At 40.6% G+C, this 15,816-nt stretch overlaps 3 protein-coding genes and 1 pseudogene across 3 annotated transcripts in view; 3 read left to right on the top strand and 1 right to left on the bottom strand.

The window, feature by feature from the left end:
* LOC135624876 (protein REDUCED CHLOROPLAST COVERAGE 1-like) overlaps positions 1-15,816 on the top strand; it is a 97,494-nt gene that overhangs the window by 24,693 nt on the left and 56,985 nt on the right. The gene's annotated exons all lie outside the window — the stretch shown is intronic.
* The window catches only part of LOC135624882 (protein REDUCED CHLOROPLAST COVERAGE 1-like), an 81,724-nt pseudogene that overhangs the window by 11,535 nt on the left and 54,373 nt on the right, over positions 1-15,816 (bottom strand).
* Positions 5,921-9,965, top strand: LOC135624877 (protein REDUCED CHLOROPLAST COVERAGE 1-like). Its single transcript, XM_065128921.1, has 2 exons — positions 5,921-8,471; positions 9,663-9,965. The coding sequence occupies exon 1, from the start codon at positions 6,065-6,067 to the stop codon at positions 7,403-7,405; it is 1,341 nt and encodes a 446-aa protein (XP_064984993.1). The 5' UTR covers positions 5,921-6,064; the 3' UTR covers positions 7,406-8,471; positions 9,663-9,965.
* LOC135625736 (uncharacterized) lies at positions 11,342-13,654 on the top strand. The gene has a single exon (XM_065130826.1). The coding sequence runs from the start codon at positions 11,342-11,344 to the stop codon at positions 13,652-13,654; it is 2,313 nt and encodes a 770-aa protein (XP_064986898.1).

Raw genomic sequence — 15,816 nt, 5'->3', positions numbered from 1 at the left:
GTGACTCACAACTTGCCCAAGAGAGCGTATTCTTAGACCTCTTGTATGCATGAAATCAGTTAGAGTACGACCATCAACAGGTGATAGCTCCAATGACCCAAAATCTGAGACCTGAATACATGCCAAGGTACAAATAATACTCATTAACCATCATTCCATACTAAAACAGAAAATAATGAATTAAATATGAAAAAATTGTACTCAGGCATACCAACTTTGGGAGAGCAACTTCATCATAATATCTCATTGCCATCTCAGTTAATTCCTGTGGAGACTGATCATGAGAATAGATCAGCTTCTCATCTTCAAATTAATTGTAATCTTAATGTATGTTTCTATGTAAGTTAAGATGATACACACACAGACAATAAATTTACATGTTATTTAGTAGTAATTGTGATATAGACAGGAATTAACTAATGATACATAGCCCAGATAAGTGTACATATGTACAACAGAACTGAAACTTTAGAATAAACAAACAAAGTTACTAATTCTGTAATAGTAAGACATGAATTTGCAACTGACAATCAACACCTGAGATAGCAGTAGAAAAATCAGAACATACACCTGAAATAAGGCATAACCTGCATATATTCATGTGACTTGTGCATACCTTCAAATGAAGTCCAGTATTAGATTCTAGCAACCTTGTATATACAGGTTCAGTCAACAAATCTTTGAGCTTGCAAGAATTCTCAGTTTCTTTGCTTTCTACCTTAGGTTCCTTGATAGGCAACTTTGTATTCTGTTTTTCATGCATCTCATCAGATGATTTCCTGTCAATGGTTAAAGTCTTTTCTTCATCAGAATCTGGTTTCTTTTTTGGGTTTTTAAGAATTTTAAGAGGCTTCCCAAGGCCTTCAACTCTTATCTCACTTTTTGTCTTCGTCGTGATTTGTTTTTTGTCATTTTCACCAACCTGTTTCTTGTCTTTGTCACCATTATTCTGATCCTGCAAATGTTGTATCCAACAAGCTCCCAATTCCCATCTTACTGAAACATTGCATTCAGCTTCCTCCTCCTCAAGCTTCACTAGGCTATCTTTCAACAATTTCTCCACAATTTTTTTTGCTGCAGAGAGTTCCTCATGCCTTGAACTCTGTAGATGATTATATAATCTTTTCTCTCTTGGTGTATGGCTTTTGTGAAGTAGCATTCTCAGACTGGAATAACAAATAATATCTTCAACGAAATGAAGTATGCAAAAACTATTTTATATGAATGAAATCAGAGTATGTAATTGTGGCTATTTACCTGCTAACGTTCAAAGCATTTGCACCACCTTCAGGATGATCCTTAATTTCAACACCTTGCAAAGGTAAATCCAGTTCGCTTTTCTCATGATGCTTGACTTTCACAACAGCGATATAACCACAGTATCGCACATTAAGAACCCCCAACATGGCGATATCCTGCGGTTGAAAGCCACAAATTTGTTCACTAACAATAAAAATATAAAAAACAGAAACTAATGTCAAGCCACAAATTTGTCAACTGACGTTAAACATATAAAACAAGACATAACAACAAAGACAAGACACTTTTGTGGTAGGGTTTCTTTAAAAGATCAAAATTCCATACATGAGCTGCTGTATTTTCATCTGATGTGATTCCTTTTAGCAAGTTCCTCTCAGCGAGATGTTTGGCATCAATACCAGTTGTTTTACTTCCATCAATCTTTGTATCCACCTTACAGCTTGCATCTGAAGCATCTTTAGTGACAGTGATGCTAAAATCCCCCACTGTCTCAAACTGCAAGATTTCATCTACCCCGACTGTAGCTGCATTTTTTCTTTCATCCATAACTTGCTTTACAGCTGCAACAGCTCTTAGTATTGCAACATCTACAAATAGGATATGAAGCAGGAAAGCTCTTCTGTCCCGGATTTGTCTCTCTTCTGCTGTCTTACATGGCATGGACTTAAGAAAAAGGAACTCATTTGCCCAAGGCATCATATCACTTCTACTGTCCTGAAACCAACCACCTCCATTGCCTCCCCAAGTTTCATCCTCAGCAGGAAGGGAAGGAAATGTGGCTGGTGACTGAGCAGCAACTGGAGGCACAAGCCATGTGTTTGCACGAAATCCATAAGGCAGGTTTCCAAACTGCAAATAATAGGGCACTCTTAGTCAACCGAATGCATTCAACAACCAACTAGCTAGACTGTACCACAACAAAGATATGCACAAGCCCAAGATTTAGATGTGGAAATGAATAAAATGACACATTCTAAGCAAATTAAACTAATATACCTACAAGATTGAACCAAGGAGCTCATGACTACAATACAGAATCAAGAAACACAACACCAAAGATTGTTTGCAACTTTCTTTTTAAGTAAGCAAACACATATCGGCCCTAGCTTTCTTCTTTTTTAAGCAACTGAAAAGGTTTCCAACTAAGACATGCTACTTTGGCCTAAGAAAGGAAACACTAAATTAATCAGAACTTGATCTAAAAAATCCTGTGATATTATAAGTTGGACATTCTGTAAGATTCACTTGATTTGTCAAGATGCACATGATCAAATATTTCAGATTAAGCATGAAGAGAATGCAGAAGTTATAGAGTAGCCAAAGATGATCCATATTAATCACAGAAGCAAGTTGTCATTATAAAAAAACTAGTTCATTTTCAACACTAAGTGTCAACAAGGAACACCAATAAGCTCATAGTTTCAGCCAAAGAAGGAAATAAGGAATAACTAAGCAAACATCAGTAAGAATCAACCACATGGAAACATATTAGAAGCTCCTGAATCCACCACACTAAACAAGAACAAACCAACCTTGTTCCGTTCCATGAAGGCTTTCATGAGATCTTCATAAGCCTGTAAACCACACAGCACAGAGTTGAGCACTTGCTAGAACTTAGCAACAATGCATAATGCCACAAAAAAAAAATTTAATGCTGAAAAATATCGAAATCAAAATGTTGTAGGTTTGTTACTTCTAACAATTTCTGAAATAGCAAAAGATTTAATGTAAGAAACGAAACATAGCAAGAATTGGAGGCCGACATTATTAAATGCTCTACTGAGATGTCCCAGGAGATCGACAAGATTGTGGCAAAGCAAGCATTGCTTCCCAAGACTGTAAAATCCCCTGGAGCATGCCTCGACGATCACAAGCTTCCCATTGCATAGCTTCACCTTCAATTTCAGATCCAGTATCAACCAAAAGAAACAATTAGCGATAAGATTCACGGATAAAACGTTAAAAAGAATATAGTAAGACCTACTTCGAGGAAGAAGAGATGATCGTCGGATGGACGCTCATCTTGCCTAAGATTCGTTGTTCGTCTCATAACTGCAGCAGACGAATCGATAAAGAAAACAGGGTAAGATTCAGGATCCAATCGAAATTCTCGACCAAGATTCAGGAGAAACATGATCGAAAAGAGAGGGAAGGGTAAGATTGGACTCACACTGGATGGGAGGGGTGAGATTGGCGAGGGAGAAGAACTCATAGAAGGCCCCGAGCCGAGGGCACGCCCCGCTCATCTCCGCCTCTAGGTCTGCCGTCGAATCCTTAGCCGCCGCCGCCAGCGACTGTGACGGCGACTTCGGCTGGGACTGGCCCTGGTCATCCGGCGGGCTCTTCCGGTTCCCGCCGGCTCCGGCACCGCCGCTTTTCTTGCGGACCTTCGAGGCCGCAGCGGAGGCTGACTCAGACGGGGCATCTTTGGGCGACGTTGGCTGCGGAGTCGGAGGCGGCGGAGGACCGAAGCAGGTGGTGGAGGAGAGGAGGTCGAGGAGGCGCCGCACGTGCGCCACCGCACGCTCTTCGTCGTAGTCCTCTTCTCCCGCAAGAAAATTTCAACAAAACACTTGTATTTAGTAAAATAACATATATATCCCTGTAAAATTAGCATTTGCATACTTCACCAAATTTGTGCGTGTGTGTATATATATATATATATATACCATTTTTCATTATTTTAAATTTATAAGTACAAATACCCTATTAATGAATATAGAAAAACATATGCACAAGAGACTCATCAATACAAAATTTGAGAGAATAAAAAAATAATATTTTTGATTGATAATATAATTTTTTTCCTATCAATACTTATTTCATGTTTACCTTCAACCAGAGTGAGAGTGCATGGTTTCAGCACCGTGACATCGACGAAGTCTTTCAATCTCGAACCTCTTACCTGAAATAAAAGGCCAAAAATGTTTATAAATTATTATTGTTTTGTAGAGCAGAAGTTTATTTGTATATCATCTAATTATTTCAACAAAGATACATATAATAATATAAAAGGTTTTAACTGATGTTTCCCTGAAAACCAAAGACAAAGGAGTTGGAAGGTGGAGATGGGTGTGTTTCTCGATGAACGTCAACATCGGAGAACGAAGTGTTTCTCTTCTCCACCCAAACCTCAGCTAAATGCGACTAAACCTCACCGTCCTACCGACGAAGGCTCGTCGGTACACCCAGTTTTTCCAAGTGCGACATCGCCACAACTTGCGAGCCACAGGTCAATCCTTCTTGGCTAAATTGATCATGTCACCCTCATTCCAAGAACTCATCAACCATTAGATTTCTGAAGTCCCTATCCTTGTTCAGAGTGGACAATCTAATTCCAACCTTTCCTTTTCTCTTAATTCTCCATTGCTTAAACTTAGTCAAGAAGAGAAAGTACCACAACTCCAGAAGCAAAGGGGTTAGGGAGGTCATGTGTACCTCATGGGAGAGGGAGTAATTGGTGATATGGCACGCAAGGGTGTTGACGCAGAGCAGCCGCCGCACATCGATGATCTTGTCGGTCGATATCCCCTGCAAATTTCCACTGACGAGTTATAGCAGAAACAAAGGAACCAGCACAAGAAAAGCTTGTAGATTGCTTTTCATGGTGAAGACCATCATCACTGTCATGGTTTTGCCAGATTAGGATGAGGAATGAGGAGATATACACTCTGAACCTAAAATGGGAAAGAGAAGCTTCAATCATTGAACAGAATCCAAAAGAATGGACATCCCCCTTCATGAGTCATCCCTTGTGATGCAACAAGCAGTTCTGCGCCAGTTCTCATTAAATGCTGGGAACTTGCATTCATGGAACTGCAGGAGGTTGATTTTGTTCCCCACCAAACTAATGTATTCATGAGGGACCATAGTAATCATGTCAGCAGAGGTAGAGAGCAAGTACTGCTATTACTCCCAGGGGAATCAAAAGCCATGGACACCCGAGGAAAACATTGCCTCCCATGGCTCCTTCCTGGATGCAACCTTTCTTAAATTTTACTCACAGAACAGTAAATTCTATTCCCGTTGTGTCTCACATGCATGCCAGTTTCTTCATTTCTTTTCCTTTTCACAAAGATTTCATGTAACGTTGTCTGTCTGTTCCTCTGAGTCTTTATCTTAGGCAACAGGGAGAAAGATATAGATGAGAAGAACATGCACAGACCTTGAGGATGACATGAGACTCATCCGGGAGCATTACTGTGATGTCCACAGCCAGAGGCAGAACTAGCAGAGCAGCAACGACAACAATAACAACGAGTTAGTCGTCAGACAAGAATGAAAACTAATGACAACAAAAATAGCAGCTCAAAATAGATTTTCTCTCGGCAACCACAATCCAAACCTTTCTCATCTTTCTTCTTCTTGTCGCCCTTGCCCTTTCCTCGACCGCCCTTGGGTGCCATGCGGCCGCCCCGCTCCACTCGCTTCCTCTTATCTCTGCATCGTCAATTTATTAGTATTCCTCGACCACTAATGTACTAATGCTTGTACAATTCTTGTTACCTTTTCTTCTGCTTGTTGAATTCTTTTTTCATTTTTTCTCTCAATTTAATGAACATAAGAATGCTAACCTTTTTATTTTTGAATTTAAAGTTTCTCAAAAAATTTTAATTGGAAGAGCTTCACTTGGTTTTCCTTTTATCGCAAAAACCAAGCAATCATTTTTGTACTGATTCAGGTGAAAGTGCAGTCATCTCAAAACTTGAATGTGGCAGATTCTTTGTCCAAGGATTCAGTAGCTACTATTTCAGATGAAGTGAAACAAGTGACTGATGGTAGTGATACCCAAGATGATGAGAACATGAGTAGTCCAGGTGTTGAGTCAAAACATGAAGATGCTGTTGCCAAAAAGCAGTTATTTGTTTCTCAACAATCTAAAGGAACAGCAGAGCAAAAGGTTGCTTCTTTTAGTGAAGATGTAAGAGAGATAAATACAGAAGCAGAAGATGGTTGGCAACCTGTTCAAAGACCAAGGTCCATCGGAGGTTCAAGCCAGCAAATCAAGCATCAACGTACAAGCACCTGGAAAACCTACAACTATCAGATGAATGATGTTCCTAGTGAAACTGTTCAATCCAAGCCACAGTTTTCTTATTTAAATAATGGGTATTATTTGCTTAAGAAAAAGATAGTTATTCCTGGAAGCTTTAATGACAATCTTAACATGCAAGTTCAGTCACCAGACACCAGATCTGGTCAGAAGGCGTATAAGGCTGTAACTTATCGGGTGAAGTCAGTGCCTTCATCCACCAATCCTGAGATCAGTCATAACTCTTGGAGTGCTGTCGAAAGAACGACTTCCCCATTAGATGCTCATGCACCCTATTATCGCCATGATAGCCAGGTATTAGAGAATCAGAAGAACCTAATAGGTGGTGTCTCTGAGCCTCGCAACAATTTGGTTCATAGTTTTAGTAATTCTCCATCATATAAAGATGTAGCACTGGCACCTCCAGGAACAATTGCCAAGATACATAGCCGAAAGTTTCAGGAGAATATGCCATTGGAACAAGAGTTGTCTATTGGTGGCAATGCATCTGAAATAAAGGAATCATTTTTGGCCGAGGAACATACAGAAAATGCTGCAGAGCTATCTGAGATATCTAACATAACCCAAGATAAGGACACTGTCCAGGATGCGTTTTTAGACTCAGATAAAAAAGTTGAAGTTGATCATGAAGAAGAAAGAAAGGAAGATTGTGAAACAGAACAATTACTAGAACCATCATCTTCTGATTTGGAAGTGGCATCTTGTAGTAGCATGCTCACCAAGAATATCATTGACAATTGTGTATCTAGCAATGAGGTTCAAGGAGTTGAGCAAAATGAGAATCATGATCAGAATTTGTCAACAAATACATCTGATAGGAAAAAATCTGAGTGTCCCATCACTGCAGAAAGCAAAGAAGATAATCATGACGAAGCCTCATGTACCAATGTTGGTATCAGTTCTTACTCTAGTCTCCATCAATTCAATTTCAAGAAGGTTCTCATCCCTGAGAAAACAGGTGGTGATTATCCCACGATGGAACTACCACCTTCTAATTATGATGGGAGAGAGAGGTATCTAGCAAGAAGCTGTCTGCATCTGCTGCACCGTTTAGCCCTTTCCCTGCTACAGTACTTGGTCCTGTTCCTGTAACTGTTGGTCTTCCTCCTAATGGTACAATTTCTGCAGTTACACCATGGCCATTGAGTGCCCGTCTGCATGCTTCACCCACGGCTGTAATGCCAATGGTGCCTCCTATTTGTACCTCACCGCATCATCCTTATCCTTCTTCACCTAGGCCTTCGCACATTCTACGTCCCTTGCCATTTATATATCCACCATATACCCAACCTCAAGTCATTCCAAATACCACTTTTGCTATGAACGGTAACATATTTCATGGAAACCATTATCCATGGCAGTGCAACATTGGTGCAAACGTTCCTGACTTTGCGCCAGGATCAGTATGGTCTGGTTCTCATCCTGTGGACTTCTCATCTTTGCCACCCATCATTAGTCCAACTTCTGAATCCGTGTTGGAACCAATTATAACATCTCATTTAAGAACTGATGTGAGTCTAGACCTTCCATCGGATAACAATACTGAAGAAGGGACCAAAACAGAAGAGAATAATGAGATATCCCAGATTATAGACATTTGTAAACCGCTGGATGGTAACTGGTTAGAGAAACGGGAATCTGAAGAATCTCACAGAAATAATACAAAAATTACCGACTTGGAATCTGAGACGGTTTTCAGACAAGATGCACAGCATAGTGGTGGAAGGCATGTCTTCAGGAGTAGCAAAAAGTATGAGGGTGAGGGAAGCTTTAGCATATACATCAAGGGTAGAAATCGCCGTAAACAGACACTAAAGCTGCCTATAAGTTTGCTCAATAGGCCATATGGATCACAGTCATTTAAAGTTATATATAGCAGAGTAGTAAGAGGAAGTGATGTTATAAGTGCAACAGATATATCTTCCAGTGAAAATGTTACTTCCGACTAGTCACAAGCAAAGAACACTACAAACTTCAAAATGGGCAGGAAAGAATTTTTTTTATTGTTCAAGCCACATCCAGGAGGACGTGACTGAAAAATTAGCAATGTTGATAATTTAGTTATTGCTATTTTTCAGGCAACTGATATTTTTTATTAAGAAGCCAAGATTGAACGTTCAGGAAGGTAAGCGACAAATCTCCTCATGGTCCAAGCCAGGTATTTCTTTGTTAATTAGCTTGACAATGTTACATAACTTGCAGATTTATTGCTCATCAATGCACCTCCATATACTTTATTGTCAATAACATCTCTTTTGCTTTAATTTTGTGTTGGTTTCTCAAGCATACAATTAATTTATCCTGTTTAACATAAGTTATTAGGAAGAAACTTTGTTTGTGAACTGATCATGATTCACCTTTGAAATCCCCAAATTTTTTAATCTCGAGTATCTTCAGTATTGATATCTCACACCATCAAAAAGCTCATAGTATACCATCATGCATGTAATTTATAAGCCTGACTCGATATTTTAGTTCCGGTCTAGCCATTCCAATTTCCAAGCAACCGGTCAAGAGAGACAGACTGAGCGGATATTTTCAGGCTTCCGAAGATGTTTTGATATGCATGAAACTAGTATCAACATCTTTTTGAGGCGCAGATTTTTGCTTCTATTGTAGCTTTCTCTAATTTGCAATCTTGATAATCAGATTGCTGGAGTTAAGTTGTTTTTTCTAATTACCTCTCATCTGTTGCAAATTCCAGGGTATGGCTTACCATCAAATCCAACCTAATTCCTTTTAGTTAAGTCTTCCACTTGCTATGTTTACTGCTGTTGATCTAATCATCTATCACACGTCTTGAGTCTCTGGGCTCATTGGATTTCCAGTCTACCAGGGATTATCAGTTCATTTGTTGAAGCAGTACAACATTTAATAATGATGTTAAATCCGATTAGAAAGCTGGGTTGTGCATCCTACCTCTTATGATTTTGTTTTTATGACATTATCTACAACCATTTTCTTGCATTCTCAAATTAGAGCAGATTTATCCGAAAATTAGACTTGTAATATAGCTGCCACACTACCTTTTTGGCATTCCAGTACAGACTAGGTAGATTGCTTGAATTGTAATGTATGCCTCTGTTATTCAGGAGTGATGCTCAAGCAAGATTTATGTGTGGTCGAGTTTTCAACTTGCACAACATATATAATTTTTTTTTGTATGTTGTTTGTCATAGCTTTCTAGATGTATGTATATCATTTGCCATCTTTTCAACTCAACATTAAATGCTTTCTGAGTAGAGTGTGGGGTTAATTTGTGGTGTTTGAATGAAATTGGGTGATTGATCATTCACAAAAATATTTTTGCATGATCATTCCTAGTATTTTCATTTCTTCTTCCGTACAGGCTGATGAAGACCATTTCGTCTGCAGGTTCACAACATAGATTGTTGAGAAGGCTATGAAGTTCCAAGTCTAGAGAGGATGGAAATAGCGTAGAACTTTTGACCAAATCATTAGAATTAGGTTGAAACTATTAACCATTTTTTCTTCTCCATTGAAGAGACATGTATGAGCATTTTTCTCCTCTCTTTTTTCCCCTTTTCCTTTTGAGGATTCTGAAATTTATAGCCGACAACATTGTAAGTCATGGGATTTTGTGAACCTCGACTTTCCTACCCATCAAAATAACTTTTGCAATTTCTGCTAATATATTCTTTTCGGGTATGCGTTTCATGCTTGCAAAATTAACGTCATTCGGTCGTTGATAGGGTTGGGAAAATTCTCTTGTTTTTTTATCTGATGTGATGGTCAAAGTGAAAATTTTAAGCTTAATTAGCTGCTTCTAAAACCTGATATTCCTGATCATGGACTTGATTATGAGTTGGAAACGTTGAACATCGGAGATCAGTATATTCTAATTTGTTTAAATCAATGCATTTAGGATGCTGTTATTCTTTTCTTTAATAATCCCTCGATTGAATCTGAAATGATCAAAGAGGTAAATCAATGATTCCATCTCTAAAAGCATTTGTCATGGGCAAACCGATGTATTAATTTCGTTTGACTCAAATTATTGATCAAAATACGCAGATATTTTTATTTTTCATTGCTACTGTCATTTTTGTTCTCATTAGGTTTCTAATTCTTCTTAAGCTTTGTACGGACAAGATTTTATCTATAAAGATTAAGATAACTAATTGGAAAAAATAATAATAATAATAACAACAACAAATAATCAACATGGTAACAATGAATCTGGAAGTTTGACATGTCTTCAAGTTAGTACGTGGGAAGATACAAATGGTTTCAGCACCTCTTCAGTTCTTGTAGAATTCTATCAGCAAAGAGAGATCGCCATCAGCGGACGACACAGTCGACGCGAAATTTATAATGTTCATCTCTCGTGGTTCAGAATTCTATCCACTCTTTGTATGATCACAACCCATAGCATAAGAAACCCTCGAGGATCAGATCCAACATGAGGTGATACGATGAACGAGAACTGTTGATATGATGAGATTTCCATGAAGTAAGTGGTGCAGCATTAGGCATACGAGATATCTATCAACCAGTAGTAGTACTTGATGGCTCATCACCGTCATCATCTTCTTCTCGGCCGCATCACCCACTTCTGCCGCCACCCGATACGCGTACAGGTTCGAGGGAAATGGGTAACCTAAAGAAGTGCTCCTCTCCCCTCTCATCGATCTTCCTCACCCATCTGCTTTTGCTGCGCGGCCTCCTCCGCCCTGATCCCTTCGCGCTCTTCCGCCGTTCCACGCCGCCTGCCGTCGTCCCCGTCCTTCCCACCTCCTCAATCTTCCCTATCATCGTCACCTCCATCCCATCTTCGCCTATCGGCCCCTCCTCCCTCCCCGCAGACAGTTAGCGATCGCCACCGAACTCCTCGGATTGAAGCGGAGCAGCTCGAGCAGGCCTGCGTACGGGTCGGACTTGCAGCCCACCAGAGAGCAGCCGATGTGCTCGTGATACGGGTCGCCCACCTTGAACTCCACCGCGTCGTCCACGCCGGACTCCTCGACGACATCCTTCGTGGGAGCGAGCGACACCTCCTCCGGGATGATGCAGACGAGTCTGCCTCCGGTTTGTCGAGCTGCAGCGGCGAGGGCTCCCGTGGATTGGGACGCCTCCGGTGAGCTTTGTATGGTTGGTCACGGGATCTTCTACAAGCCCTTAGGTGATCGACTTCATCTTTCTGCTGTTTTGAAGCTCAACTACCCCAAGACTTCCAACATCTCTACCAGTCTGGTGAGCGGGACTGTCGAGAGCTTGGGGCCCCACCACATCGATCCCATCTCGCTTGTAGCCTATGCTCAAAAGGAGTATGTTTTCACGATGATCCCCCAAGCCAACCACTCATGCTCCTCTCTTCCATTCCAGGAGGAATCACTAAGTTTCGGGCCTACTTCTGTTTGTAGTCATCTCCTCCGGTATATGACTGGTAGAACATTTCTGCTAGACTACGGCAGTGGCTGCACCGGTAGCAACTGTGGAACTCTAAGTAGTAGCTTTGGGTTCTCCGCTAGATTCTTGTCCTTCGATATGATACAGTGCTCGGAGAACGGCCGGTTGCATCTCTACATCGAATTCTCCAATTCCAGTTATCTTTCATATGATGTCCCGATGGTGCCTAAGAAGTCCATGATGGGTGAAGGCTATTGGGACCATGTTAAGAATCGTCTCTGTCTCATAGCCTGTCACATTCTTGAAGGGAGTTCACAGGCGAGTCCCTCTGTTGGTGATTGCTCGATCGGACTGAGCTTATGGTTCCCAACTGTCCTGACGCTGAGAAGAAAGGACGTGGTCGGTCATATGTGGAGTAACAAGAAGAAGAGAGACCCTGGCTACTTCAGCATGGTCTCGTTCCACCGGTCGGGTGGGCGAATGGTCACGATCCCTGGGCTGAGATATAACTACACCCTAATAGATTCTGTCAGCGGGCCTTGCAAGGTGAGAAGTGGCAGCACACAGTCGAGCGAGGAAAGGTATCCAGATGGAAGATGTTCCCGCGACATGCGGTTCAGTATCGCGGTGGAGGATGCCGGCGGCCGAAGTGGATGGGGGGAAGCTAATGTCTTTTCTATGGGCGACGAGTTTTGTGATGATTATGACTTCGTTACGACGTCGGAGACGGCAAGCTTCGTGCCTGCAGCTGACTGGGTCGCGAAGAATCAAAGTGTTTGGAACGTAAGCTATGCCATAAGCTATTATATGTACTCTGCTTCCGCTGAGGGGGGCGAACAGTTTGGCATCGCTGCTGAGGGGATATACGATGCTGGAAGTGGAACACTCTGCATGAAGGGATGTCGATCTCCGAGTTTGCCCACCAAAAACCAAACAGCAATTGACTGTGAGATCTTAATCAATATCCAGTTTCCCCCTCTCCACTCGAAGATGGGAGATCGTATCAGTGGCACCATCAACACCACAAGGAGTAAGCAGGACCCTCTGCACTTTGACCCTATAAAGTTGTATTCTCAGCAAATTTACGCAGCAGAAGTAACTGAAGCGATTTGGAGGATGGATGTCGAAATCGTCATGGTCATGATCTCTCTCACGTTGTCGTGCATTTGCATTGGGTTGCAGACCTTCCACGCCAAGAAGCACCGTGACGCCCTGCCTTCCATGTCGATCACCATGCTCGGTGTTCTTATCCTTGGCCACGTGATTCCTCTGGTGCTGAACTTTGAAGCCTTGTTCGCGAACCGCAGTCAGTCTGGCTTTCTAAGTCTGCGGAGCGGTGGGTGGCTCGACGTTCATGAGGTCATCGTGAGGATCTTATCCGGCTTAGCTCTGTTCCTCTCCTTCCACCTGCTTCAAATGGCGTGGTCCGCGAGGTCATCGGACGAGAACAAGGGGCACCGCGTCGCGGAGTGGACGACGCTCAAGCTGTGCTTGCCTCTCTACTTCGCCGGGGCGCTGCTCACTTGGCTCATCAGCTCAAGGCACCACCTGCAGAGGTCGGAATTCAGCAGGCAGCGATACGGTTCTCGCTGGGAGGATTTGGTCCCTTATGCTGGCTTAGTGCTCGACGGATTTCTGCTCCCTCAGATCGTTCTTAACGTCTGTCGGAACTCCAAAGATAAGATCCTGACGCCTTTCTTCTACGTCGGAATCACGATCACCCGAGCTTTGCCTCATCTGTACGACGCTTATCGCTCTCGCAGTTATAACCGTCGCATTGATTCATCGTACATCTACGCAAGTCCAGACGGAGATTTTTACTCGCTGGTGTGGGATGTCATCGTTCCTTGTGAAGGTTTGCTTTTTGCAGCGGCGATATACCTTCAGCAGCGGGTTGGTGGTTATTGTCTTCTTCCCCAAAGATTCAGAAAGCGTGTGGAGTACGAGGCAGTTTCAGTGGTTGCTCTTTAGCCCTTCTTGTGGAAGACCAGATTGCAGCAAGTCCATGAAATGTAGTAGTATAGTGCAGTAGTAAGTCAAGTCTTGTGTTGTTCCTGTGGTAGCTTTCTTCATGCGTCGACTTGCCCACGCCATGATCAAGTGTGATGAAGACTGTTCTTCTTCCACAGAAATATAAATAAGGGTTTCGTAGACTAAGAAGATTTCAGATTCATCGTTTTATTGAGGGTGTAGAATGTGGAGGATTACCTCCGAGAAACAAAAGACAACAAGGCAAGTGTCTTTACGTACAGTTCATGCAGACGAGAATGTTGACACCTCGGTCCTGTATTTTTGGAAAATAGGAACCAAGTTACTTAGAGAACAAGAAATCCAACCATAAAAATACTTTTATGAGTGAGGATAAGCAATAAGCATGAGAATAATTCTATGCGAAGGGGAAAAAAAACTCAATTCCCGTCTGAGTCAGCCTCCGCTTTTGAGGATTCTGAAATTTATAGCCGACAACATTGTAAGTCATGGGATTTTGTGAACCTCGACTTTCTTGCCCATCAAAATAATTTTTGCAATTTCTGTAATATATTCTTTTCGTGTACGCGTTTCATGCTTGCAAAATTAAAATCATTCAGTCGTTGATAGGGTTGGGAAATTTCTCTTGTTTTTTTATATGATGTGATGTTCAAAGTGAAAATTTTAAGCTTAATTAGCTGCTTCTAAAACCTGATATTCCTGATCATGGACTTGATTATGAGTTGGAAACGATGAACATCAGAAATCAGTATATTCTAATTTGTTTAAATCAATGCATTTAGGATGCTGTTATTCTTTTCTTTAATAATCAAATGATCTAAGAGGTAAATTAATGATTCCATCTCTCTGATCAAAATACTTTAGTCAAAATTGATAATAGTATAGATTCCGATATGAAATATCACGAATCAAGTTTAATAGGTTAACTGATTTATTAATTTTATTGACCTATTAATTGATATTTAAGTTAAAAATTAATAAGAATACATTTAGCAGACTTTTTTTTTTCTCATTGCTACTGTCATTTTTGTTCTCATTAGGTTTCTAATTCTTCTTAAGCTTTGTACGGACAAGATTCTATCTATAAAGATTAAGATAACTAATTGGAAAAAATAATAATAATAATAACAACAACAAATAATCAACATGGTAACAATGAATCTGGAAGTTTGACATGTCTTCAAGTTAGTACGTGGGAAGATACTAATGGTTTCAGCACCTCTTCAGTTCTTGTAGAATTCCATCAGCAAAGAGATGTGTATGTATGCTTTGTGATTCCTCCCTCATCGAGCACTGTAATCTTTTGCTGTCGAGCAATGTAATCTTTTGCCATCCACCCATTTGGTGCCATTTCATATGTGAAATCTAATTGGATTTATAATGTACATTGTACTGTTGTAGTAGTAGTAGACACGTACACAGAAACAATAATACATGCATTCACAGGCCACAGTGTGTGTGTGTTTTGGGCGTCGACAAAGCGTTTATGAATTACATATATATATATATATATATATATATATATATATATATATATATATATATATATATATATATATATATATATATATATATATATATATATATATATATCCAACTTGAGATGACAATTCCTGGTACACCTTTATGAATTACATAATTATGAAAAAGATCAAATGTATGTTTTCATAGGCCAAGCTACCCAAAAAGTTTTGGGATGAGGTTTTAAGGACTGTAGTTGATGTGATCAACTTATTACCATTTACAGCCCTAGATAGTGATATTACAGAGTATGTATGGTTATGGAAAAATGTTTCATACAGACATTTAAGAGTGTTTAGTTGTCGTATAAGAAGATTTGATTGTCATAGAAGAAATATATCGAGAAGGTATTGAAAATGTTCAGTATAAACAATACAAAGCCAATTGGTTCTCCTCTTGCAAGTCATTTTAAGTTATGCTTGGAACATAGTCCTTCAAGTGATGAGGAGAAGGAGAAAATACAAAAGGTTCCTTATGCTTCAGCAGTTGGAAATTTAATGTATCCGATGGTATGTACGAAGCCGAACATCACATATGTAGTGAGTGTTACTAGTATATTTCTTGTAAATCCAAGCAAAGAGCACTGGGTAGCAATGATGTTTGTTTAAGCTTTGGAGGTAGAC

This window comes from Musa acuminata, chromosome BXJ2-10 (assembly GCF_036884655.1).
Source record: "Musa acuminata AAA Group cultivar baxijiao chromosome BXJ2-10, Cavendish_Baxijiao_AAA, whole genome shotgun sequence".
NCBI lineage: Eukaryota > Viridiplantae > Streptophyta > Magnoliopsida > Zingiberales > Musaceae > Musa > Musa acuminata.
This window is presented reverse-complemented; position numbering and strand designations above follow the sequence as displayed.

What these genes read in the sequence shown, in the direction of transcription:
- LOC135624877 (XM_065128921.1), top strand. Translation starts at nt 6,065, where the DNA reads ATGAGTAGTCCAGGTGTTGAGTCAAAACATGAAGATGCTGTTGCCAAA.
- LOC135625736 (XM_065130826.1), top strand. Translation starts at nt 11,342, where the DNA reads ATGCAGACGAGTCTGCCTCCGGTTTGTCGAGCTGCAGCGGCGAGGGCT.